At 30.6% G+C, this 27,429-nt stretch overlaps 1 protein-coding gene and 1 pseudogene across 1 annotated transcript; one reads left to right on the plus strand and one right to left on the minus strand.

The window, feature by feature from the left end:
- Positions 1-17,025: 17,025 nt before the first annotated feature.
- On the minus strand, positions 17,026-21,048 carry LOC111295627 (uncharacterized). The gene is made up of 4 exons (XM_089743743.1): positions 20,828-21,048; positions 18,449-19,115; positions 17,405-17,567; positions 17,026-17,298 (listed from the first exon to the last, which is right to left on the minus strand). Exons 2-4 carry the CDS (start codon positions 18,746-18,748, stop codon positions 17,198-17,200), a joined length of 564 nt encoding a protein of 187 aa, XP_089599869.1. The 5' UTR covers positions 18,749-19,115; positions 20,828-21,048; the 3' UTR covers positions 17,026-17,197.
- A 3,946-nt stretch (positions 21,049-24,994) lies between these two features.
- LOC111295630 (uncharacterized) lies at positions 24,995-26,841 on the plus strand (annotated as a pseudogene).
- The last annotated feature ends 588 nt before the right edge of the window (positions 26,842-27,429 follow it).

The following is a 27,429-nucleotide window of genomic DNA, read 5'->3' on the forward strand; positions in this document are numbered from 1 at the left end:
TTCGGCTTTTTAATAGAAACTGGTTTGCCTGAAGAGTTCATATGTGATGTCACGTCCGCATATATATTTTATATATACTAATATATATTTTATATATACTAATATATACTTTGAATGAATGAATTATACAATGTCACTCATTAATGAAAATTTTTTATTAAAATGTTAATTTTTTATATATTTAATTTATAAATTTATAAAAATTTATATTTATTTATTAATAAAATAATATTATATGATTTATTGATCATATATAAGATCTATACATAGATAATACATATCAAATATAAACTTTTATCATTTTTTTCAGGTTTACTTTTTTTTTGGGAGCTGTTTCCGCTTTAGGAATCTTTCATTTTTCCTAGCGGTATATATATTTTTTATTTCCTAACTTTTCTAGCAGTCATAAAGTTGAAGAATTTATTAAGGAGGTTTTAAAGGAAAATTGAATGGGTTGATTATTACTTCAACTCTCAAATTGAAATGCAAATGTTGACACTTCATTCGCTGGATAGTACAGGGACAAAAGTCCAGTACCACTTAATTATTATTGATATACTTGATTTTTGATCACTTCAATGATTTAGTAGAGGATAATAAAAATTACTTTTGACTTTTACCATATCTCATTTCTTTTTTTTTTTATCTTATTATTTTTGAAAAATAAATAAGAATCGAAAATGTTAAAAAGTGAATTTCAATTCTAGAAATTAATTATAACTTATGAAATAAATGAAAGAAAAGACCAACGAGATTAATAGAGTAAAATTAAGCAATTTAATTTTTATTTTAAGCCAAAAACAGAGTAAAATCTATAAAATTTGATTGACATTAAATTGTGAATTCTAAGTTAAGCTCAAATTTAAAATTTTTATTATTTTAATTTGCCTCGATGGATTATTTTTTTAATAAAAAGATTTTTTTTTTAAATATACGCAAGAAATATTTTTTCAACAGCCTACAAAATGTCCTAATTAAAATAAAACGTGTCAGTTCCTTGCATCGTCAACATTTGAAACCTATTTTGATTTTTTCACTTCAGTGGATTTCAATTCTAACATGTGGAACTTAAAACTTACGTCAAAGACAAAAGGTGGTAACGATTCTATCTTCCGTTCTCACCAACGTTCTTTAAGGGGCGTGTAAAGCACAATCTCCAACTCTTTTCTTTTCCTTCTTCATATGATCATATCTACTCATATTTAGCTTTTTTTAGTGTGGCTTTTGATTGTGCTTACTTTTTCTAATAATAGGAAATAAATAATTAAAATTTATTTTTAATAATGATAAATAAAGTTGAAGGAGGAACTTGCTAATTTTATTAGTTACATAACATAATTGTTAGTAAAAAAATTATAGCATTCAAAAATTACGAATTTATGAAAAATTATTTCATAAAAAATAATTTAATAATTGATGAAGATTAATAATGTCACACTTTTATATAATAAGACCTATAAAAATAAATTGATTTTTTAAATATATGTGTCTAAGTTATATAACTTTCTCTTCTCTCATCTTATAAACTCCATTGTTTTTTTTTTTTTTTTTTGGATTTGAGATTATACAAAGATTTAACTTTCTAAAAAGAGGGATTAAAAGTGTAATATTTTACTAACTGATCACATCGATTGTAATAACTCTAAATTTTATTCCCAAAATTTAAAATAAAACAAATTAAAAGTTAAGTTTTAAGTAATAAAGTGTCTCTCATCTTATAAACTATGTTTCTTCGTAAAATAAATAGAGAAAAGAGGTAAAGAGAGAAGAAAAAAAGTTAAAACAGCCCATTTCATCCAAATCCCAAAAAAAAAATTCTAAAATTCTTATAAAGAAATTTGGAAGTTTTCATTAATAAGATACATATTAATTTCTTTATAAAATAGAAAGAGAAAAAAAGGTAAAGAGAATGGATAATGTCCTCAACATTTTACTTCACCTGCCATATTTTACTACTTGGATTTATATTGAGACTCTGTGTTTCCAATTACTAAGAAACATATATAATTTTTAACTTAATTATTATTTTATATCCTAGCTAGGAAGCCGTAATAATATACTCCTACGGGGTGACAATTAGTCTAGTAATTAATCTTACGTACGTATATATAGCAGAGATTAGACAATTACAATAGAACATGTTATTATTTGGTACTCACCTTTTTGGCAAAAAAAAAAAAGTAATTTCCTTGAAAAAGTCAATGCAAAATTTGCGCTCTATATAATTCTAAAATAGAGCATATATATATTTTATTTGAAATCACTCGAGATTGAACTTGATTACTAAAATTAAAATTTCAAGATTCTACAACGAATTACACATGATTATTGATTATATATAGATTTTTCCTTAGGTTTAAACATATTTACTTTATGTATATATCTAGTGAGTATCTGTTTTTTTTTTTTTTTTGTCAAATTGATACTCATTTAACTTTGTAAGATAACTTTGCATCACGGCTTGAATTATCTAAATCTCTGCTCAAGTTTTCATCTCACATTTGCTATTTGAGTTAAGCTAAAATGATCAACTTTTTAAGATATAACTCCATAACTTTTAATAAAAAATCTTGTCTTGCACTTTCTTTCGAAAATTCTTAAAATTTTCTTTCTAATACATGCAATAAGGAAAAATAATAATAGTTTTACCTCCTTAATTTTTTAATTTGGTTTTAATAGTCATGTAGTTTTTAATTTTGAATCTCTAAATGTCATAGAATTTTTTGAGTTATAACTTATGCCATTTTTTTTTTTTTTTGTATTTGATATTATCCAGATCAATTTATATCATATGATCATTAAAATTAAGAGTTTAATATTTTATTAATAAATCAAATACAACTTTTCGTAAGTTGATGGCAAGCATATTGGAAATCATAAAGAATTCCTTACTATAAAAGAAAAAAACAAGAACTTTTCTTTCTTTCCTTTTCTGAACTTAATGACCATTATGTTGTTTGAAATTGTGAATGTACTAAACTAGAACTATATATGTTTCATCTACCAATTTAATTATCTTAGTTGTCTTTCTGCCCTTTTGTAACCTTATCTTCAAAACCCACAACGAAATAGTACGTTTCCTTCTCATTATTGATTAATCCACCTTACTTTTTTAAAAGCCTTAATCATCATTTAAATCCAATCTTTCACATATATGGGGAAACAAACATAAAAACAAATAAGCACTGACGATCCTTTCCCAATTATTAGTTCCCTTCAATTTTTACCACTTTCCCACTCTCTTGTTTGTAAAAAAAATTTAAAGCACACAAGCATTTGGCTCAATGGACTTCATTTCGATCACCCATTCATGTCCAATAATAAAAAAAAAAAACGGCTTGTCGTTTTGCTCTATCTCATATATCTATTTGGCATTGGATACCATGTTAGAGCCTTGAATACTCTTATCTAACCAGGTCTCTTCGTTCACTATTTTAATGGAAATTTATTGGATTTGGTTTCACCAAATACCAACTTATCTTTACAAAGAAGAATGAATCTTTCCACGTGAAAACTGTCTGTTGCTGCTTAGTCAAGTTAGCCTCTCATTGCATGGTTTTCACCACTTGCTTTTCATCTCTAATTTTCAAAAAGGTAAACAATTGGATTATATTCCTTAAACAAAACATTACAGTCCAATCTCACCCACAATTAAAGCTGCTAAACAACATTTCTTTTTTGGTAATGGGATTGCGATTTTAGCTTGTCATTTTCCCTACTTTTATCGTAAGCTGTGAACAATCATTTTATCTAGAATTCTGGGGGAAAGAATAAAACCCTAATCAAAGTCAATGGATTAAAACCCTTTTTCCGGATCTTCATGAGCTGATAAAACAAGACAACAACATTCCAAATCGTACCTTGTTAAAAACCCTCAACTTTATTCCTTGTGTCAAGCTTGTTTAAGAATTTTTAAGCTTTTATTTCTTTTCTATATTCTTTTCATCTCTTTTTGATATCAGATATCACATATAAGATAAGAAGAGTTCACAACAAGCCTTGTTTTAAGGGTCTTCTTTTCTAAAAAAAATCAACAAAACCAATCAGCTAAGAGAGAGTAGAAAGGAAGGATTCAAGACTTTGAAGGGTTTTTTGCTGGAATTTACAAGCAGTTTGCTGATCTTGAGCTGTTTTATAAGATTGAACTAAACTATGGTAAGACTCAGAAGCTGAAACTAGTTTATTGATTAAGACCTCGTCGGCTGAATCGTATTGTTTTAATTCCTTCAAATGAAGTGGAAAGAGGGAAGACCCACAAAAATAAGTTGATTATCGTGTAGTCCTTTCCTTCGCTTAGCTGAAGATGGGCTGTTCCATCCCTTTTTGTATTATTTGGATTTGCATGTGCTTTTTTTTTTTTTTTTTTTTTTTTCTCTTTATTAATTAAACATGGCCGTATTTGATTGAAGGGTCTATTTCAACTGGGGCTGTTTTTAAGCTGCAATAAGAGGAACAAAACTCAAGGGAGAAATGGAATATTAATGTAACTCAATTATATGCAAGAACAACAAAAAAGAAAACAGTGTACGTGGTCCCTATATAGTTATTTTTTTTGTCTAGAATAATAATTTTCTCTTAGAAATGGAATTTATTGTTTTTATCATATACGTATTTTTATGATAATAATAATAATAATAATAATAATAATAATAATAATAATAATAATAATAATAACCGTCAAAATTGAAGAAAAATTAAAAACTAGTTAAATATACTATTTAAGACGCACAATACATGTACCAAAAAGAAAAAGGAAAAAAAAAAAAGACAATTATGAATATAAATTCATCTGTCGTGCTCTAATAAGGATAAAGACAGGGTTTGGTATGATTATAATATAAGGGTTCTAATCCAGTTTATATTAATATAAGAAATAATTTCTTAAGTCATACAAATCATATAAGGGTTTTTATTTTTATTTTTTTTTCTAAAATATGTTAAATGGTTTAGATCGGGATATGAGAAAACATAAATAATACAAATGGTATAGTTAATGACGAATCTTGATATTTGATTTTGAGAAAACCAATTAATATTATACTAAACTTTAATTTTTTAGTAATTTATCCTATTATATTATTAATATAAATATATATATATATATACTAAAAAATCTATAAATATATATACACTATAAATATATATACTATATATATATATATATATATACTGGAGTTCATATGGTCGTAGTGAGATTTGTGTTTTCTTTCAAAAATTTAGATTTGAGCCTTTGTTTTGAACCTTAGAAGTGAACTGGGCTTTTAGTTTATCTTTGATAGTTGTTTGGTTTGATTGGTTTGATTTGGGGTTCATCTAGTTAAGTCGATCTGACAGCATCAAATGAGGAGAGAGACAGTTTGAATGGGGTTTAAAGTAGGAAGATGAAAAGATGTCTACCCGTCCATTCTTCGACACATGGTGAGGATTGTGTCATCCTTTTGAGCTAAAGTGCGTCTATATAAAAGGGCTGGTAGGGTTTTAACTTTCCATTTTTCACTTTTTTTACTCTCGATCTGACCTAAAATTTTTTATCTCTATAACTTTTTTGCCTTTCAAGTTCTTTCTACTTTCGCTTCAGTATGTATTTCTAACCATGTCTTCTAGAATGAGTTCTGGAAAGACTGAAGTTATAGGGTAGAGCCAAGGAGAGGTTGGTAAAAATAGCAAAATGATGACATGATCCTCTATGTTATTAGAGGCTGTAACTACAAAGATGACCTATTGGATCAATTCGATGTTCGGAAAAGGGCAGCGATGCAATGAAGAGAATGCTCAGGTAAGAAGCGAGTGAGTTTTGAGTATTGAAGAGCTATGTGCTCAGATTGACTTCGAATTTCGAAATCTACTTGCTTTTTTTACCTCTTAGGTTGATCTATCTTCTATGGTTGACCTTCTTTCCTCTTAAGCTATTTTTCCTTCTAGGGTTTAATCTCCTTTACCTCATACCACATCTACTATCCCCCCTTAATTAGTTTTTCTTGACATTTCATCCTTTTTTGAAGGGTTTTCACATCGTCTTTATTTCTCTGAAATCGAGCTGTTTTTGTCTACTGTGTTTTCTTGGGATCCATCTCCTATTCCAGAGTCAGATGTTTCTAACGATAAGGGTTTCGAGGAGGAGCAAAAATAATGGAGTACCTCGATTGAAGAAAGTGATGACGAGGGGAAAAGTCTAACAAAATATGACAAATTCACCAAGGTCCTCATATATACTCTGTGTGACCTCGACGTGATCCCTAAAGACATGATAAGTGCACTAAAAGGTACAGCAAATCTTGAAGATTATTGTAACACATGCTTAACTTATCACGTTCGAGCTCTGAGTATTGCTTTTCTTTTTCTCAGAGAGGGGTATAGTATAATAACGCTGATCTTTTCAGACCAAGTCACTGATAGACTAAAGCCACATCAGCTATATGTATATTGGGATTCATTCATGGCCAGTTTGAGGTTTTTACTTCATCTTTTATTCATTTTAATTTTTAATTCTTATAATTTAACAATTGCTTAGCTCACCTCTAATTGTGTTCGGTATATAGTCTCTTTTATTATTCTTTGTCAATATTTAAATATTCATTCTTCTCTCCCTTTATTCAGAGAGTTCTTTTCTTTTAAAAAATATCTTAGTGATAGTAGGTGATTTTATATCACAGCTCAGTCAAATAAAAAGATTTTCATCGATTGTCCAAGCTTAATAAAAAATTAAAAGCTACTTTTCTTATGCCTTGAAAAACTAAGGGCCAATAAATATGGTGAGACCGAAATTGAGGCTTGAAAAGTAAGAAGTACACCTAATTCTTTTGTGGACGTATTGGTGGCCCTTTTCATCCTTGATCTTTTAGATTGGGATAAAATTTTGGATTATACATGTAAGAAGGAGCTTGTTATCAATGCTCATGGGCTGACTTCCCTAGAAATAATAAACAATACAAAGTATTGGGATAGTTTTGAGGTAAACTCGTCGGGTTTTATTTTGAGTTGATATTTTATCTAATTGTTAGCTTGGTTTTGCATATATGGCTAAAGCTGAAAAAGACTTCAACATCACCCTATACCAACATGCCTTGAGGCCTAAGAGGGGAAAAAATTAGCTCGGGGCCCCATTGGGTAAGGGAGACAAAGTGGTCAGCATGGCCATATCTCACATTCTTTCAGGTCAAAAATTAAAGCCTAAGGTAGGTTGTGACCTGTCTTCTGTGTCTACACCAATGCTATCCCCAGCTAAAAGACCACGGGTAAAGGTGTTATCCACTCATCCTAAGAACTTTAAGGCTAGGTTATTGAGACTTAGCTTAGAGATGATGATTGTGGGGTTAGAGTTTGCTCCAACAGATAACCCCATCTCTAATCTAGATATTGCTAAAAGGTTTTGCAAAGTCACAGTTTCTTCTCTTAGTAAGTACCTCCTGACCTATGATCAATTTTTTTTTATTATTTTTGTTTTTATTTTTCTAAGTCTAAGGTCATCCTTGTAGTCTAAAAGAAGTTCTTATTTCAGCCTGTGAAGAACAGTAGTCTCACCTTCTATTATGCTTATCTTACAATAAGACATATGCTGAAGGCTAAGAGAGATGTTACTACCTTTACTGAATAGCATAGAAAGAGCTTAAAAACATTAGGCAACTCAAATTGAGCCTTACTACATCTTACAAGAAGAAGATAGAGCTGAAGAAAAAAGTAGATGACCTAGCAACAAAGCTGAAGACCATCTCAGTGGACAAGATTCCAGTCGAATTGATGAAAGAATAGGTCGAGTTGAAACTAAATAATGCTTAGGCTAAACTTGTAAGGCTAAAGTTCAAGCTGGAAGCTTAAGACAAAAGAGTGGAAGAGCTATAGAAAAAAGGCTATGAAAGAGTACAAAGCCTCCAATAATGTCTCCAAGTAAAGGTAGAGTGCTCTAGCATGAACATTTTTAGTGTTTTCTAGCTAGCCAAAGATGAGGTACAGTTTAAATTCTCCTATCTCAACCTCTACCTCTATGATATTGATATCAATAATATCATATCAAAGCCTATTCTAAATCAGCTCGATGAGGAAAAAAAAAGAGGAAGAAGATGAAGATTAGGCCCTGAAAGAAGAGCTAAAGGCTATCTTGAAGATAGAGGAAGAAAAGGTGAAAGTTGTTGAAGCTTAGGTCGTTCCTTCAGTTGCTGCTGATGAGAGCACTTTTTTAAATGCTACTAACAAGGGTACTCTACCCATTATTGCTATTGCTAATGCATGAATTTGATGTATTTTTATTTTTGTTTTAGTAAACTTTTTGTATACTTTTTGACTTTGAGGTTAAGTTTCTTGTGAAGACTTCCCATACCTTAACTAATGTACTTAGTTACATTGGAATAGCAAAAAAAGTTTTTTAGTTTCAACTCGATTTAATTACTATTGTTTTATTTACATTAGTTAGAGAACGGTTTACTAATCTAAAAGTAAATAATTGGACTACAGACTCATGTAGTTATTTTAGGTCAAATTAATGTAACTACGAGTTCTACATTGAATTTCTTCAAATGACTTTAAATCACTTGTAAACAAGCTTACTGAAGATAATTCCATGTGTGAACCAATCTAATGATAATAGATCTTTAACTGCATTTTATATCTTCAGAAAAAAATAACACATATACGAGCTCGATTAGATTCGATCTACTAGTAACCAAGTTGATTTGTATTTCACATACTTAGGTGATAGTGCCATTTACAAAATAGTACAAGTGTGAGTTTGGTTTATGCCAAGCTACTAATAATAAACCTTTGGGTTATTTGCATTCCACGTCTTCGAGACAACATTGCCGTTTAGGTTTTGTACTTTGTAGTTTACATCATGGATAACTTCCTTAACAACATACAGTCCTTCCCACGTTAGGGTCAACTTGCCATCTCGGTCATCTACCCTTAAGGCTTTTACTTTTTTGAGTACTAGGTCACCATTCCTGATGTGTTTACATTGGACTCAATTATTATAATTATTGGCTACCTTTTACTGGTAGGCTATAATTTAGGTCAAAACTATGTCTTTTAATTCTTTGGTAAAGTTTAAGTCAACCCTAAGTGTTTTTTCAATTTTTTCCTCTGATGCCAATTTAACTCTTAAGCTCAACAAGTTGATTTTGACCAACATTACAGCCTCTGTTCCAAAAGCGAAGTGAAATGGGGTTTTACCTATAAGGACTTTCGTGGTTGTCTTCAGGGCCCACAAAACTCCTAATAGCTCATTAGCCCATTTCTCTTTTACTGTGTTGAGCCTATTTTTTAGAGCTTCTAATGTTGTTTTATTGACAGTTTTGACTTACCTGTTGGACTAAGGGTAGGCAACCGATGTGAACTTGAGGTCGACGTGAAGATTTGAGCACCATTTCCTGAATTTCAGATTATCAAATTGTTTATCATTGTCTGTTATTATGGATCGATGTAGGTCAAATCTGTAAATTATATTTTTTTACACAAACTTCTTAACTTGTATTTCTATGGTAGTGGCCAAGGCTTCAGTTTCTAACCATTTTATGAAGTAATCTACTGCTACTAAGATAAAAGTTTTTTGACCTGTGGTCAAGTTGAATGGTCCGAAGACGTCCAAATTCTATTGCATGAAGGGTCACAGGTTGATGATAAGAGTGAGCTTAATTAAAGGAAGATGTTATAAATGAGTAAATCTTTGACATTTGTCACATTTTTTCATCGGTTCAATCACATCTCTCTTAATAATGAGCCAATAATAGCTCTGTCTTGGCAATTTATAGGCCAAAGGTCGAGGTCCGAGTTGATTTCTACATATTTCTTCATGGATTTCTCTCAAGACATATTTTACCTCCTTTTCATCAATACATCTTAAGTAAGATAGACTAGAAGATCTCCTATATAACTTTTTCTCAGACATTGTGTATCGAAGTGTCTTTCTTATTAATGCCTTAGCTTGGATTCTCTCTTCGGGTGACATTCTTATGGTTAAGTATGTTTTGATTGATGTTATTCAGGTTTTTTTCTATGATATGTCTTACGAGCTTGTCCTTAGTGCTTTTGTGTACTAGTTCTTCTATTAAAACTTGATCTAGGCTTTCATTACTACTTTTAAAACCAATTTAGACAAGAAATCTGCTATTGAGTTTTTCTGACCTTGATATCTTTTTCACCTTAGCTTTATTGAAACTAGTTATAAAGGCTAGTGTTTTATCAATGTACTTTTAAATTTTATCTTCGTAAGCTCTGAACTCTCCATTTACCTAATCGATCACCAGTTGAGAGTCATTATAAGCGATTATGTGTTAAAAATTTAACTCGATTGCCAACCTTAGGCTAATTATCAGGGCCTTATATTCCATTTCATTGTTGGATACCTTGAACTTGAATCTTAAGGCATATGAGTACTGTAACCCTTTTGGACTAACTAGAATGAGGTTAATTACTCCCCTCTAACTTGTAGCAAATCCGTCGATAAATAGTTTCTAATCATCATTATCCAAATTTTTTTTCTTCAATTATCTTTTTGGTTGTGTTAAAGTCCGTTCTACTATGAAGTCAGCTAGCATCTATGATTTTAATATTGATTTGAGTAAAGAATGTAGATCGAATTTGCTAAGCTCTGATGTCCATTTGATTAGCCTTATTAATATTTTTTGGTTTTTGTAAGATTTGTTTCAATGGCTAATCCATTAAAACTTGATTGTGTGGGCCTAAAAGTATAGCCTGGGTTTTTTAGTTGAGGTGACCATTGCATATGCCGATTTCTCAAAATTATTGTAGTTAACTTTAGGCCCTATCAATACTTTGCTTAAAAAATAGATTGATCATTATTTTTCCTTTTCTTTTCAAACTAAGATCGAGCTGATAGCTTGATTTGTGTCAACCAAATACAAGTATAGTATTTCGTCAGTATTTGATTTTGACATGATAGATGAAAAGGATAATAACTTTTTAAGTTCATCAAAAGTTTTTTGGCATTGAGGAGTCCAATTAAAGTCGGAGACATTTTTAAAAGTTTTAAAGAATGATAAACGTTGTTATACTGATTTGGATATGAATCGACTGAGCGCAACTATTATGCCTATTAGCTTTTGTATCTCTTTCACTGAGGTCAGTGCTTTCATTTTTAAGATTGCTTGAACCTTTTCAGGTTTTATATCTATCTCTTTTTGGTTGATCATATAGCCAAGAAACTTGCCTAATATAATCCCAAAAGTACATTTGCTCTGGTTAAGTCTCATATTATACTTTCTTAAAATGTTAAAGATTTTTCTGAAGTTATTTAGATGCTCAGTCAAACTCTTGCTCTTGACTATCATGTTTTCTACACACACTTTCATATTACGGTCGATCTGATCTTTGAATACTTTATTGATAAGCCTTTGGTAGGTTACTCTTGTATTTTTTATTTTAAAAGGCACAACCTTGTAGCAATAAAGGCTTTTATCAATAATAAAAGCTTTTATCAATAATAAAAGCTATTTTATCCTCGTTTTCTTTCAAATCTTGATCTAATTGTAACCAAAATAAGCATCCATGAAGCTGAAGAAGCTATGCTTGGCACTATCATCCACTAGCTAATCTATGCTAGGGAGGAAAAAGATATCCTTTGGACAAGCCTTATTTAAATTAGTAAAGACCACGCACATTTTTTATTTTTCACTATTTTTGTTACTATGACGACATTGATTATCTATTTAGGATAATAGACCTCTATGATAAAGCCAACTCATAATAATTTATCGACCTTTTTCTCAATGGCCTGTTGTCTTTTTAAGGTAAAATTTTTTTTCTTTTATCAAACTGGCTTGACCTTAGGATTAATATGTAGTCTATGGACTATTACTTTGATATCAATTATAGGCATATCAAACGGTGTTCAAACAAATAGGTCGGTATTATCTTTTATAAGTTGAATCAAATGGTCTTTATGCTAGAGTTTATCTCCAATCTGCATGTGTTTTTGAAGAGTATTATTCCAAAACAAAATTATCATGAGGTTCTTAGCTAGTTCAGGTTAGTTTTCATCTAAGTTTGATCTTTGATCGATTATTTCTTTTTTGTTCCATTAAGTCGGGATCATTTTTTATGAAAATAGGTCTCAATGTGATGATTAGTATATTAAACAACTTGTTAAACATATTAGTAAAAATGAAGTGTATTCTTCATTTAATGTTAAGTTTTGGCTGGTGTGTTAGCTCAGTCCAAGTGACATTAATTTTTTATGCCGACTTAAGAGCTTAGTTACTTTTATTATTGTCTCAAAAAATTCAAAAAATAGAACAAAATTAAGCTTTTATGGAGCTTAAGAGCTTAAGCAGCTTAAAAGTGTGTTTTTGTTAGGTTGACCTTACGTTTTGTGCTTTCATTATCAATTTTTTGATCTTTGTTAGCTTTCTGTATCAATTTTTTTTTTGTTTTCCACCTTGGTATTGGTCGAGTTGCCTATTTACTTTTCAATCTTATCCTTCATCATTGTAACATAACATTGTCATACTGTGGATTGATCCTTCAAATTTTTCAACCCCTGCAGGTGTTGGGAATTTCACTTTTAAGTGGGAAGCTAAGCTTATGAGCCGTAAAACAAATTGGTTGGGTTGGCTTAATATCATATTGTAGGCAGAAAGAATATCTACTATCATGAACTTTATGACTGAGGTGATTGTCTTTGGTTTTATTCCCAGAGAGATTGAGAGTTTAATGGTTCTTTTTACTAGCACATGTTCATTTTCAAACCCAACTAGTGTTATGGTGATCGGCTTCAACTAATCTCCGTTGATCTCCATTTTCTTAAACAATTATAGTACATAATGTCAGTCAAACTCCCATTGCCAAATAGGATTTTTTTGACCACATAGTTGTATACCAGCACTATGATCACTATGGTATCATCATGTAAGTATTGGATCCTCTTTAAATCTTTCGAGCTAAATGAGATCGACTTATCTTTTCAAATTTTTTTTTTTTTAGCTGTGGTGCCTATTGCCATTATGGAGCCTGAGTTGAACTTTCTTTTTGTCCAGGTTGAGCTGTCTTTTGTGATCATGTTAATCACCCTAGTAATTGGCCTATAATTATCGGTTTGACTTTTTTCTTGATTCAGCTCTTCTCTTTAGGCATCTTTTTATCCTTGATTTGACCTTCTTTTTCTGCTTTTGATGGGTGTTCTATAGTCATTTTTGTAGTCCCTTATAAGCTAGTCTTATCATTTTTGCCTGACAAATTTTTTCAGTTGACCTCACTTAATTAGAGTTTCAATCTTATTTTTCAAGTCGACACAATCTTTTGTATTATGGCCAATGTCTTGGTGGAATGTGCATTTTTTGGTTAGATCCCGCCTTGTATTCTGTCTTAATGGTTTAGGTCATCTGAGGTTAAAATTTCTTTTGATTTGCATTAGAATCATCTCACAGGAGGTATTTAGTACAGTATAGCTTTTTTCTCTACTGGACCTTTTAGCCTTATGTTATTTCCTTTTTGAGGGATGATTGTAAAATTTTTTACCTTTTTTCGATCAAAAAAGAGGGATGGGCCTTTCTCACCTTGACCATCGATGATGGGGATAAGCCTCTCTCATCTTGGTTTGTTTTCAATGTAGTTTCAACATTGATATATTTCTTTGCTATTAGTAAGACGTTAGCCAGAGTTTTAGGTAGTTCCAACAACAATGTCAACTTCAAGTGATACTCCTTATCATTGAATCTACAAGTCAATATAGCAACAACGGTCATCTATTCTAGATCTTTGACATGTATAGCTTTCGCATTAAAATGCGTAACATAACTTTTTAAAGTTTCATTTTGCACTTGATGAATTGACATAGGTTTTGGGTTGTTTTCTTAGTTTTCCAGTTACTTATAAATTGAGACAAGAATGAGTGATTAAGCTTTTTGAAAGTGGTGATCGACCTTGGTTTCAAACTACTATACCAAGACCAAACTGCGCCTCTCAAAGTAGTGGCTAGACCTTTGCACATTAGAATCTCGTTTACCACCTGTATCATCATATTAGTTCTATAAAGTTCTAAATGATCAAAAGGATCAAAAGTATTGTTATATGTCTCCAAGGTCGGCATTTTGAATCACTTGGGAGGCACATCTCTATCGATCTATTCGGTAAATGGTGAGGTCTCCAAAAATTTGAGATTATCCTCAAATGCTATTGGTTTCATTTTTAATTTTTTTTCTATGACTTGCATCTGAACTTCCAAATCTTTGTTCGGTTAGGGTTCATAGTCTGTTTGTTTGGACTTTTAGGTTGTAACGTGTGTAGAATTGTAGCTGAGATAGTGAGGAATTGGATTAGTGTGCTCTTCTTCTTTAGAGGCCGATAAGGCTTCTGCCTTTTCGTAGACTACCCAACAACAGCTTTTCGGTCTAGTGTGATTAAGTTTGAAACTTTGGAGACTTATGGTGGGGTTATAGTTTGGGGCATTTGTTTGAGGGCTTGTATTTGTTTGGTTAGAGCTTGAAATTGCTCAATGGTTGGCCTAGCTTGTGGTTGAGCTGGGCGGATAGAATGTTGGCTTTGGTGAGTTTTTATTCCAACCGAAGTAGGTATTTCTCCTTTTTCTTAGGTTCTTTTTTTAGGTGGCAATGTTTTGTGCTCAGCTATTATAAAAATGCTGGCCTTTTACTTGGCGTGCGAAATGTTTGTACCGAGCTTCCACTTGAAGGCAATCCTGTAAAGACAGAAAAGAGGAATGATAAAAGGCTAAGGCAGGGGATGTTCCCTGTGTTTACACTCCGACGCGTAAGTCAATAAGAATTAGGTAAAAAAGGAGATGAAAAAATAGATAGGAAAGAAATGTATGAGTAAATGAACCTGACTTCATGATGTTTAAATCTCTATATTTATTGTCAAAGTGAGGGGGATAAAAAGGGGATAATTAGGATAAGATCGAGTTGAGGTGGCATTAGAGATGTCAGACCGAAATGACATATCAAGTCGATACAAATGATCAAAATATTCTCGATTATTTGCTAAAGACTAAGAGAAAAAAAATTATTATATCTTTTTGACCATTTTATACCCTTAACAATATTATTTATTCATTAGCCACTCTTTGGCCTACATTTCTCAATTGTTAACCTTTTCTTCGCTTCTCTTGTAAAATTTTATTTCCTTTTCTTAGGAATTGAAAGATTAGAATAAGAAATAATTCTCTTTAATTTATAAATATTTCAAGTATTTTTGAAAATTCCAAAATAAACATAAAGTTTTAACCGTTTAGAAGTTCTTTTTGAAAATACCGCTAATACACTCTTGAAATACTATAGATATTGCTTAGTTATAAAAACTTTTGATGCTTATATAAGATATGTTTGGATATATAAAAAATCATAGAAATTGATACAAATTATAATCGCAATGCCAAAGTAGTTGAAATTAAGACACCGAAAATCTAATCAAAAGATTTAAATGAAACAACCTATAATTAGTTGATCTAAATAACAGCAACTTTTAAGAACGGTGGGCATTGCAACGCTGTAACATTTATGGAATTTGCTTCCCGTTCTTATTATCTCATAAAACTATATCTTTATTACATCTGTACAGTTGGTATAAACGGATACATCTGCCTTGACTTGATTGACATCCGTTTTTGCTTTTATTACCTTTTTTTTCTTTTACCCAAAATAACTAATCATAAAGCATCCACTGCAGCTGAATTGATACGATGGTTACCTACTGAACATTTAAGAATTAAGCAGTGGCTTCCGTGAGCATGCTACAAGGTTAAAAATGTGACATGAGTATTACAAAAATTTGCTATAAAAATCACAAACATATTAATCTTCGCGTTCTTCATAAGATAGAGATGTTAGATTCATATTAGGATTGTACAAACGAGCAAGAATTGTCTTCCATTATAATTTTATGTGATGGAAGAGAAAATTTAGTTCTAGTTTAATATTGCTGATAAAAATAATTTTTGTATTAAAAAATTACTTTAGATTTAATTGTAATGCTAAAAGGATGATTTTTCAGTTTAAAAACTTAATTTATAAAGTAAAAAAAAAAAGTTCTTAAAAAATGTTTTTATAATAAAAAAATACATTTGAGATAATATTAATATATTTCCATATTTTTTAATATTTTATTATTATATATTTTTAAATATTTCAATTACTTGTAATATTTTTTCACATTAATACTAAATACTTAAAATTTTAATCACACTTTTTTATTGTATTTTTTAAACACCTTTTACAACTCAAACTTTTTCGATCATAACAAAAACGCTAAACTCGCCCTTATTCTCTATTGTTGCATCGCTATTAAAACCTTTATTTGAGTGTAAATCTTAGACAAAACTCAGTCATTATAAGTTAATAAAATGCAGCATAAATTTGATTTTAAAAGAAAAGCAAGATAGGTGGCGTGAACAACTATGAACCTTATATTAGTATTTTTATACATGCCTCATTTAATAATTTAAAACAAATACCGAAGATCTTCATTATTTTCTACTTTTAAGTCAGGAAAAAAAATCATCTTACGTTTCCATGACCTTTTTATGATTACAGTTCTAGCTTATGATAAAATACCAAATTATTGCAGCTAGGTAGCTTTGTTAACTAGGCAAATAGGCAGCTCAAATCTTATAGCACTCACAACTAGACAAGAAAGAGTTAAATAAACATTAAGATGTTGGTTAGATTGGTATAGCATTTGGCTGGGGTGCCAAATCTGTAAATATTAAATATCTCGTACAAATATAATCATGAACAGGATCCTGAGATTTCGGATGCAGAAGCAGCGATTCAGAAAATCACATTTCCCCTTCATTTCTTGCTTGTCATCCTACATACTCGGCACATCAAAGAAAACGTTGAACATCTATCTATAAAAAGTACCACTCGATGGCATTCGAAGCGCAATCTGATTCTGTTCATGAAATAATGTGTGTTGCATTCATAGCATTCGACTCGAGTCGATATATCAAGGAACATTGGACTAACTATAACCATACCACTAAATGGCATTTGTGTCTCAAATCCAATTCCGTCAATGGAATATTAAGTGCCCCATCACAACATTCAACTTGAGCCACTGATATAACCAGGGAACTCTTGTAATACCATAATCAGTACTTAGAACCACATAAACATTTAGCATGCTAAATCGGATGAAATTGGGAACATAACAGAAAAGTGACCACATGCACCAATGTGAATAAAACCCTAGTACATTTTTTTTACTCTCCAAATTCAGAAACAAGCCAAACTGTTACTCAGATCAGAATTTTATAAAGGCTCCAATAAAGGATTTGACAATAGCCCAAAGGGAGTTTCGGATTCTGCAGCAGTTTTTGGTGTCCCTTCCCATGATTCACTGTCCATAGAAATCAATGTAATCCCAAGGAACTATATAATGTTCAAACCTATGAGTAAGACTGATTCAACTTAAAGTATTATGAGCAAAGACTAGGAATACTTACAGATTAATTCTAATGGTTTATTGCTTCCTTTCTTGGAAATGACACGCTGCGCCTCAACTTTACTTTCAACCACAACAGCCCCATCACATGTTGACTTCCCACTGCTGCTGCCAGTGTAAGTGCCTTGAATGTTTGGGTGGATGCCATTTGAAGCAAGTATTGCCTGATAAAAACAAATGATCGGTGAATCAAGAAAAAAAAAATTGTTGCAAAATGTTTCTAAGGATAAATAAAGATTAACTTTCATATGCCATCAAGTTTTATAAGACATTTTTGAGTTCAGATAACATAAAGGTTCTAAACCATCAGGTTCTCATTCAATCCACTATTAAAATATTTCTCATTAATCAATTTGTTCAAACAAGACGGGTTTACTATTATATAACAAAAAATTTAAGAAAAATATGCCCACATAGACTGCAGAAAATACCACGTAGTTTAGCTACAAAGGACTAATTTTTTTTGTTGAACATAAACAATCATCGGTTTAAACTAAAACAAATCAATTAACTTTCTCCAACTAACCCATAGTAATTTTTTTTTTTATATTATGGATCACAACTGCAGAAAGGCAAATAAACTACGAGCACCTAACTGAACTTCAACTCTTTATCAGGTTCACCACTACTGCATACCCAAATATATGGAGAAACCAAGATAGGTGATTTAAAATTTGCTCCCATAAGACACCAGAAGATGTGCAGGAATGCATTGCTACGCATCTTGGTCATGTTAAATTATTAACAGCATCATTTTATTTCCAACAAACATAGCAGCATAATTTTATTTTCAACAAACATGGTGCATAAGTATGTATCTTGGTCATGTTAAATTATAAGCAACATTTTCATTTTTCAACAAACATGCGTTTGTTGAAGAGCCTAAACTTTAAAATGTATGGATGGAAGAGGACTAGAGGAGTTCCACTAGAGCCTAAACTTTAAAACATTGTTTTCCCCTTCTTTCTACGTATGTCAAAATAGAAACCTCCGAGGTATTCATATCATCTAACTTAGAACTGGCATTTTCTAGACTCACATTCACCTTCAAATTTTCTGTTTGATCCAAATTTCCATTTAATTTCATTACTTCGCTAGAGCTTCCATCAATGCTGTCAGTTGGTTTAGCAACAGGACGCAATGGAAATGTCTCTACTACTACATCTGCTGTTATCTGAGTGACTTTAGATGTGACTGCAGCCAGTTCTTTACTACTTTTTTCACATTCCAGAGGTTCAATTACTTGCAACTCTACAATTGCCACTTTATCAGTTCCATTGGTCACATCTACAGGATTCCCATTAGTAATTTGCTCACTGTCAAACTCTTTATATTCAGATACCATAGAAAGCCCAGTGACCGAAACTGATTCATCACTTGCATCCTCATGATGACTAGAGACAAAAGAACTTCCATTTGATTGTATGGGCTAAAGAGTTTTGGGTGCTGTGGAAATTGAACCCAGTGGATTTTGTTTCAAGAACTGATCAGTGTTCTGCTCCCCTTCAGTCAATTTAGCAGGATCCAACACGCTGTTTTCTTGGATTATCTCTCGCACAATCTCCCGTATTATGTAGAAAGACCCACCAACTTCCTTGTGGGTGAGGTTAAGAGATGGAAAATTTCCATTGTTTGATTTCTGATACCGGCAGTAAGTTCATCCATGGGTGAGTTTAAGAGATGGAAATTTTCTATTGTTTGATTTCTGATACCTGCAACAAGTTCACCAAATAAATGGTACAGAAAGATAGCAATCACTTCAGATTTTGGCTAAGGAAACTAGAAAATTTAACATAGTTGTTAAAGAGGTGAACAGCCTATAAGTTTAAAAATCCAAATGAATAGACATAAATGAAGAGCAAATAATATAGAAATGGGAACACCAAATTGGATGCAACATGGAAATTGAACCACTCAACTCTACATAGGTTTAAAAATCTAACATTGCATACTACAAGCCTACTATTAGTGTTTCTGTTACTCGTATAGTTTCAGCTATATTAACTTCTTTTTTGTAAGTTTGACACCATAGAAGCACTAGATATTTAAATGTTTAGATAACAGTACTATGTTTCATAGTATGTGTTGCAGCCTACACCATGAAGCCCTAGGTTTCAATGTAAATGATTGGCTGAAACATAAGATAAGAAAAATTACAAACAGACAAGCACAACATAAAATTAAATGAAACATCTAAAATTTTAGCCTGAAAAAATGAACATCCTAAAAAAATTTTAAAAGAAAAATAAACCTCAATTAAATTGTTACTTTTGCTACTTGCTTTATACTCTTTGCCTATTAGTTGCTTAAAATTTGTTAGACATGATAAGCAAATACAGAATAATATATAAATTTATAACCATGTAGCTAAAATCTAAAACACATTCGAACCTATTTCATATAAAACTAAAATTGCATATTTTGTTAGGTAGGGCCTATTTTCATGCACATTTTTTCTTCTCTCGCATACTAATCATATTTACTAACATGTGAGTCCAACTCACCTACTCCCGTGATAACTTACGTTTGCGTGAAAGAAGTAAAGCCATAGGTGGAAATAGACTCACCATTTTTCGATTCAAAATTTCCAAAATTTTATTTTTCCATTGTTTAAAACTAGTCGTTTTTGGATCAAAAGGCATTATTTACTTTTTTTTATTCCTCCAGTAAATCTCGAATTTGGCAAAAGTAACGACCAATCAATGCCTAATAAATTGACAAAAATTTCTCACATTTTATCTTTTTATAGGAATCAAAATGTTCATAAAATTATCATTGCTTTTGAACAAAATTTTAGAAAAGCCCTCAAATTATTTCCAAAAATTCCACAACAATTTATATAATTATTTCAACTCAACAATTTCTGGCTCACAATTAGGTAGCATTTGACTACCTCAATTTTACAGTCCAAGTAGAAAAACGACGATGTAAGAAATGAAAAACCTATAGAAGTTAAAAATGAAACGTCAACAGATCTGACATAAAAGAAAATTTAAGCTAAAGATGTAGCCGCTCTTTCGGAAATGCCAATCAAAGATATTCGTATGTGGAAATTAAAACCAAATTGCATAACAAATATCGTCTATAAATTAGAAAAAAAAAGACTATGATTTACTCATAAAAAAACAAATAATACTAATAAAAAGGCACCGCCCGACCTCGTCTTTCAGCCATGATAAACAAATTATAAAAATAAATAAATCTGCTGCGATTTGACAGTGAAAACATAAATTAAAATAAAAAAGGAAATTAAAGGGGAAATCAAAGGAAAATGAAAGAGCTTAAATTGAGACAATGTAAGTATGTAACCGCTGTTTCAATTTGTCATTACAATTAAGTAATAATTCAGAAACTGCCTAATACAAAAAAAAATAGAGAAAGTAGAAAAAAAGTAGAAAAAAAAAAAACAGAGAGAAAGAGAGACCTGAAGAGCTTGGAAGCTGGAGAACTTGAAACCGAATCTCTCTCCAGATTATCAGACTTTTGCTTATGTAATCTGAACATTTTTCTTTCTTCTGTTTCAGATTTTCACATGGTCTCTCCTCTCTGAAATAAAAAGGAGTGCGTACTTAAAAGAGAAAATAATAAGAAAGGAGAGAGAGACGAGGGACGGAGCGTTAGCGGTCATTTTGTTTAGTAGTTTGTCAGATGTTTGTTTCGGAGCTTTATTTATTTGTTTTAAATTTTTTCTTTGTTTTTTCAAAGCAAACCTTGTACTATTGTTGTTTATGAATTCATTCCTCTAACTTTTACTATTTTGGTTAAGACCCTTTTCTCTTAAATTCCTTTTTTGTTACTTACTTTTCATTTAAAAAATTAAAAATGCATTTTTACAACAAAGTAAAATATTTTTAAACAATAACAAAATTATAATAATATAGTTAAATTTAGGTTTTTTTTTAATTAGAGTACAAAAAAAACCCTATATTTTTTCATTTAATTTCATTTTTTACATTAAATTGAACTATTTTATTAAACAAAAAAGGAGTTGCGAGTAACATCAAAGAAGCTTTAATAAAAATATTCAATTGTAATTAATTTTCATATCACACTCATACTAGAAAGAAGTTGACTTTGAATTAAAAAAGATTAAAGCTAAATCTAGAGACGTTGTGACTACAAGGAAGTATATAGGCAAAAAGCAATCAAATTGCTATGAATGAATGCTGCTAAAATTACTATTGTTTTTAGCTAAATTTAAATTGCTATATAAACAGAATTTTTAGTTATAAAAAATCATAAACAAATTTAACAAAATAAAAAAATATATTTTTTATATTTTTTGTATCAACACAAATGACAACAAATAATTTTCATATAAAACATAATATAAATATATAAATTATTAGTATTTTATATGATATAATACACGAATTATTAGATCTATGTTTAGATTACAAATAAGTATAATTTATCCTATGATTAAATTTCATCATTAGTTAAATATTTATAAATAAATTAAGAGGATATCTCAAAAGTTAGAATTTAGAATTTTAAATTTTAAATTAAGATTTTGAGTCATGAAAATATAATACAAAATTTAAGAAATTATTAAAGATTTTTTGAATCGTAATTTTCAAAATTTGTCCGATTTACAGAACGTTTGAGTTAATGCTCAATTGACTCAATTTTTGTTGTTGAGTGTTTTTTTTTTTTTTTATACATAAAGACGGAAGTCTGCTTACACTAATGCTCCATTGGCCAAAGTAAAAAATAGGCTTTAGGCCTTGCGACTCTCTAAATATCATCTTGCATTAGTCTATTTAAAATGGTAAGAGAAAAATTGTTAATTATCATTGTCTTTGAAACAAATTCTATATATTTATGAAATAAAAATTGTTTAAAATTCTGTTGAAAATTAAATATTGAGTAAATTTGTTAATTAATTTTTAAAAAAGTAGATACAATTTTACAGAAACTCATAAATAATTTATTATTATTTTTTTACAAAGGAGAGAGACAATTATGATATAAAACTAGTTTTGAAATACTACTGAAACCTAAAAACTTATAAGATATTTATTGAATCTTTTGTAAAAGAGTAATACAATTTTATAGAAACTCATATGCAATTTTTTATTGGATTAATTTTTTTAAAAAAATAAGTACAATTACGATATAAAACTATTTATGGAGTGTAAAAAAGCAAGAATATTAAATGTTTTAATTTTTTTAATTTCTTAAATTTTATGCAAAGCTTTCCCATAATAATTTTTTACACTAATTTTAATTAGGCCATGCCTAGATAATAATTTATATTCAAATCTTGAAAAAAAATATAGTGAAGAGAAAACCAAAAAGGCTACGGTGGTTTTAACCTAAAAAACAAATACAATACGTAGGGGATGCTCTCTTCATTATTAAGAATGAAGAAAGGACAAAAATACTTAATTAAAAAAAAAAGAAAGAACAAAAATACTTGTTATGAAGAGAATAAGTTGATTAAATGAAAGAAAAGACCCGCCTTCCCCTCTTGATTTTACGGGCAATTTCAAGCCAACAACCCCATGTGGAGGGTTCAACATCCTTTTAAAGGTGGCCTTTTATTTACTTTCTTTTGCATGATTTTACTTAGACTGTTATTGGTTTCTAAAGGAAATGAAAATGGAATTTTAACTTCAACAATAGGGTCATTTAAAAAAAAATCGATTTAATTTTTTGACCTATATAAATAATTTGTAATTAATCCTTGCATTAAAGAGGGAAAAAAGTTGAAAAAAGGAAAACAATATTCCAAATCCAAACAACTCTGCCATTTTAGTTCTTTTTGCAGTTTTTACCAAAGAAAAAAAAAAGGAAGTACAAAGCCTTGAAGCAGCACCTCGAATTCCACGAAAAAATTGGATTCCTATGACAAACATCATTTGTGTAAGACCAAACCTTAACATAATGACACAAATGTCTGGTCTTCAAAGTCAAAAGGAGTCTGTTTCCAAGTAAAAAATGTTGGGAGTTCTTTTATATTGTTTCCTTTTCTTTTCACTTTTTCCTAATTTTCCTAATTTTCTCTGTTTCTGTCCTATTTCTCCTCTTTGATTTAATTCTTTCGGCAACAAAGATTGGAATATGTAACGGACACGATGCCGGCATAACATAAGATACTCTAAAGTTTATTTATTTGTTAATTATGACTTAGCTTTAACATTTTAAAATTTAAGATTTAATTTAAAATAATAAAAATGAAGGTAAAGAATATGTCATTGCAAATCTAAGTATATAGTTTTATTCTTGTTCTTTAAATACCAGAATATATGAAAGTAACAACCTTATTTTAAATCTAATGTTTATCATAAAGTTTGGAGTATAAAATAATAGATAAAATATGATGATAATTATTTTATATTATATTTGATTTGTATCAAAGAAAAGAATATGATTATTAAAAGAATTATCATCTTTTTTATATAAGATAATTCAATCCTCTCAAAGTGAAAAGAATTATTTTTAATTGATAAGATTGAACTTACATGTTTTATTATACATTTAAAAATTACATTAATAATTTAAATTATATAAAATTTGAGAAAAGATAATTTTGACTAATAAATAAATTTTTTTATTCTAATTCTTGTACATATCAAATATAAGATATAATAGTATTATTTAATTTAATCTTATTCATAATATTATCTTATCTTATCTTATTATAATTTTGTGTATCAAATATAACTTTTATACCTTAAGTAAGATTATATTCTCATTATTCTTATTTACAAAATCGATTGTTTTTTGTTCAATCAAAATTATGAAGACTAATTATGAAATAACTTAATTGATAAATTTATTTATTTCAACAAAAAGTAATATGGTTTTGAATCTTATAAGTATTTAATTTTTTGTTGGTATTAATTTTGAATGCACAAATTTTATTTATTACAGAATATCTTGTTCGAATTTTAAAAATTTGAGTGATTTTTTAATTTCAGATTCGTAAAAAAAAAAAAAAAGAAATTGAAAATATGCTGTAGGTAAATCGTTTTCGTCATTATCAAATCTTTAGATAATATAATATATTTTCATTATTTTCATATATACTGCAAAGGGACCAGTACATTAACATCGTGAGTATTTACTATATATACTTTTTATATTATTGCATAGATTGTGTATCTCTTACTCAACCATGGACTCCAAGCTTCATTAATTCAATAGCAGTGCTTGTCTACTGTTCACATAGAATTATTATTCAATTTTTCCTTCTTATTCCAAATGGCAATGGAAAAAGAAAAAATTAATTAAAAAATTGAATAATAAAACTATTATTCAATTTTCACTTAGAACTGCTTTCTTCAAAGATAACCTTTTTTTTTTTTTTTTGGTCTCTTGGTTTGAAAATCAAATTTCAAATTATTTTGACTTTCAAAGCCATAGTTGAATTTAAAAAAAATTATTTATATATATATATATATAATGAGCAGTACAAATTAATGGCGGAATTAAAATTATGTCCGACTAGACACTAGCATATAGTGTACAAATAATTCAAAATTTAAGAGTAAGTATTTTTTGTGTATACACAAATACACAACCTAGGATTTTGGAAACTGACATCGCATCATTACCTGATCAAACAGGTGATATGGTTAGCAACATGGCTGTTCAGAGCATAAGTAGGCAAGAAAATGCTAACCAAGGTGGGAATTGGCGGGAACCAATAACCAATGATGAGAGAGGAAATTGGCAACGGCCAACATATGCTCAGTTCAATGAATTGAGAGAAGGCGATGCAGAAGAAATGGATACAAATTGGCAAGAAGGTTCAGTTAGTGAGCACCGCTAAGAAAATCCTGGAAATGTAAATGGAGAAGAAAGTCATCGGCAGGAAGACCAGAGGGTTTGGCGTGAGGATGGCTCTCAAGAAGTTGATAATTGGTCAGAAGGGCCTTCTGACCTCCAAGAGTACGTCGTGCAATCCAAGTTAGAAGGTTCAGTAGATTTCATCCACCTGATGATGATAATGTGAATTGTATGGAACTTAGAGAACTTCTGAGTAGGTATTTGATCACATGGTTTTTTTACGCTTAAAGTAAAATTTGACTTCTTTGTTGGTTGATATAATTTAATTTGTAGGAGTGTCTCTAATCTTCTTCGAAGCGGTTTCCTGCAAAGTCTAGACCAATTGATATGGTCTTATGTGGAAAGACAAGGTCGTTCTCCTATTGATTAGGATCTGCATAGAAACTTGCCAACTCGAGCCTCACCAGAGCGTGATCAGGAGCAGCAGAGGGCTGAAACAAACGATGATCACAATGATGCTATTAACAGACCTTCTCCTCCAGTGCCACCACCACAACAGTTGTGGCATCAGGATTTAGATCACACTAGCTGGTCTAGGCACAGCATGCATAGATCAGAAATTGTGAGCCATCTTTCGTGGTCCTGCAACTGTATATTACCATAACTATTGAATCATTTCCATTCTGTTCTTTATAGAGTGTTGTGTTAGGTATTAAGTTATTCTCTTGGAATAAATTTTAGCATAAAGAGGTGGGCCTTGGGAATTCTGATTGTGAGTTTCATACCGAAGGGAAAATTATTTGTGGAAATGACTCCATTTGGGGAGACATTTTGTTGGATAAGAAATTGAATTGTATATCAGGGAATTTATCGCCCTCCCTAATTGTGGTTGTTAATTTTTGTCAATTATGCTGCTCTTTTTGTATCATTATAGGTTGTCAGTCTCGGCTTGTTCGATAGTTGCTGAATTTTATCCGGAAATAGGCCCAGATATCTTACTTTTGAGCCCTATACAGTACTTTTTGTTACTCTGCATATTTCAAGTTATTTATGAGGATGCTTATTTTTTAGCAGGAATGGGAGATGGTTAATGATCTAAGGGCTGATATGGCAAGACTCCAACAGGGCATGAGCCACATGCAGAGAATGTTGGAAGCCTGCATGGATATGCAGCTGGAGTTACAGCGATCTGTCAGGCAGGAAGTTTCTGCAGCTTTGAATAGATCAGCTGGTGAAAAAGGTTTGTAAATCCTCCCAACTTTTGTTTCCTTGGAAGCATTATTTTGGATTTTATTTTTCTTTATATGTGCCATGAGGTAGTTTGATTTTTTCTTTTGTTTTGATATTTCACTTGCATTACAGGCTTGAGTGCAGAAACATCGGAAGATGGGTCTAAATGGGGTCATGTGAGGAAAGGGACTTGCTGTGTTTGTTGTGATAACCATATCGATTCACTTTTGTACAGGTTTACCTTCTTAACTTCTCAAATCTTTCCACGGTCAATATCAAGAGCTAGCACTGGTGTATGCGCATATGTGATTATATATGGCAACTGTTTTAGACATTAAAAAAATTGGTTGCAGATGTGGACACATGTGCACATGTTCAAAATGTGCGAATGAGTTGGTTCGTGGTGGAGGAAAATGCCCATTGTGTCGAGCACCTATAGTGGAGGTAATCCATGCATACTAAATACTGTAGAGAGATGAAAGAACAGAATGACCGGTAAGGTCTAAGAGAGGCAATGTCATTAAAGGTTCCAATCTATAGTTGTTGTTGCCGGTGTTTTTCCACGTGCGGTGTATAATTGGAATAACAATTGGCATCATTGATTCATCATTTCCACGTAAATAAAATATCGTCCATAATTTTTTTTTTCTGTCTCCTCTCTTTTTCTTCCAACCTTTTCCAATTCATTAGATATATTCTATCTTCTTAGGGTAATCAAACAAGTTTGCTTCTAAAGCCTAGAAGCCTGAGCCAGCTAGCCTATATGAAAGACTCCTTTTTGGCTTTAAGTTGGTTTGGAAAATACTGCAAGTTTGGGAGATATAGCTGCTGGTTCCAAGCTTTGTCCTTGATAAAAAATTAAACATCAACACTAATCCAATGACCCCCTTTTGAACCCTAAATCTATATGATAATCCAATTAAGAAATGCAATAAACATATCGAAATTCAAGTCTCCTAAGAAGGTGAAAGCTTTTGTTTTCAACTTTGGTCACTCTGCTTCTCTGATTTTTTTTTTTATTGAATTTGTATTCAAAACAATACAAAGAGTTACTCTTGA

The sequence above is a fragment of the Durio zibethinus genome, chromosome 14 (genome assembly GCF_047325235.1).
Source record: "Durio zibethinus cultivar Kanyao isolate XHJ-2024 chromosome 14, ASM4732523v1, whole genome shotgun sequence".
NCBI lineage: Eukaryota > Viridiplantae > Streptophyta > Magnoliopsida > Malvales > Malvaceae > Durio > Durio zibethinus.

What these genes read in the sequence shown, in the direction of transcription:
- LOC111295627 (XM_089743743.1), bottom strand. Translation starts at nt 18,748, where the DNA reads ATGGTATCTGAATATAAAGAGTTTGACAGTGAGCAAATTACTAATGGG. An exon ending in ATCAAACAGAAAATTTGAAG is followed by an intron (nt 17,568 to 18,448) that starts GTGAATGTGAGT and finishes TGTTTTTATCAG; the next exon opens with GCAATACTTGCTTCAAATGG. An exon ending in TAAACCATTAGAATTAATCT is followed by an intron (nt 17,299 to 17,404) that starts GTAAGTATTCCT and finishes TTCTATGGACAG; the next exon opens with TGAATCATGGGAAGGGACAC.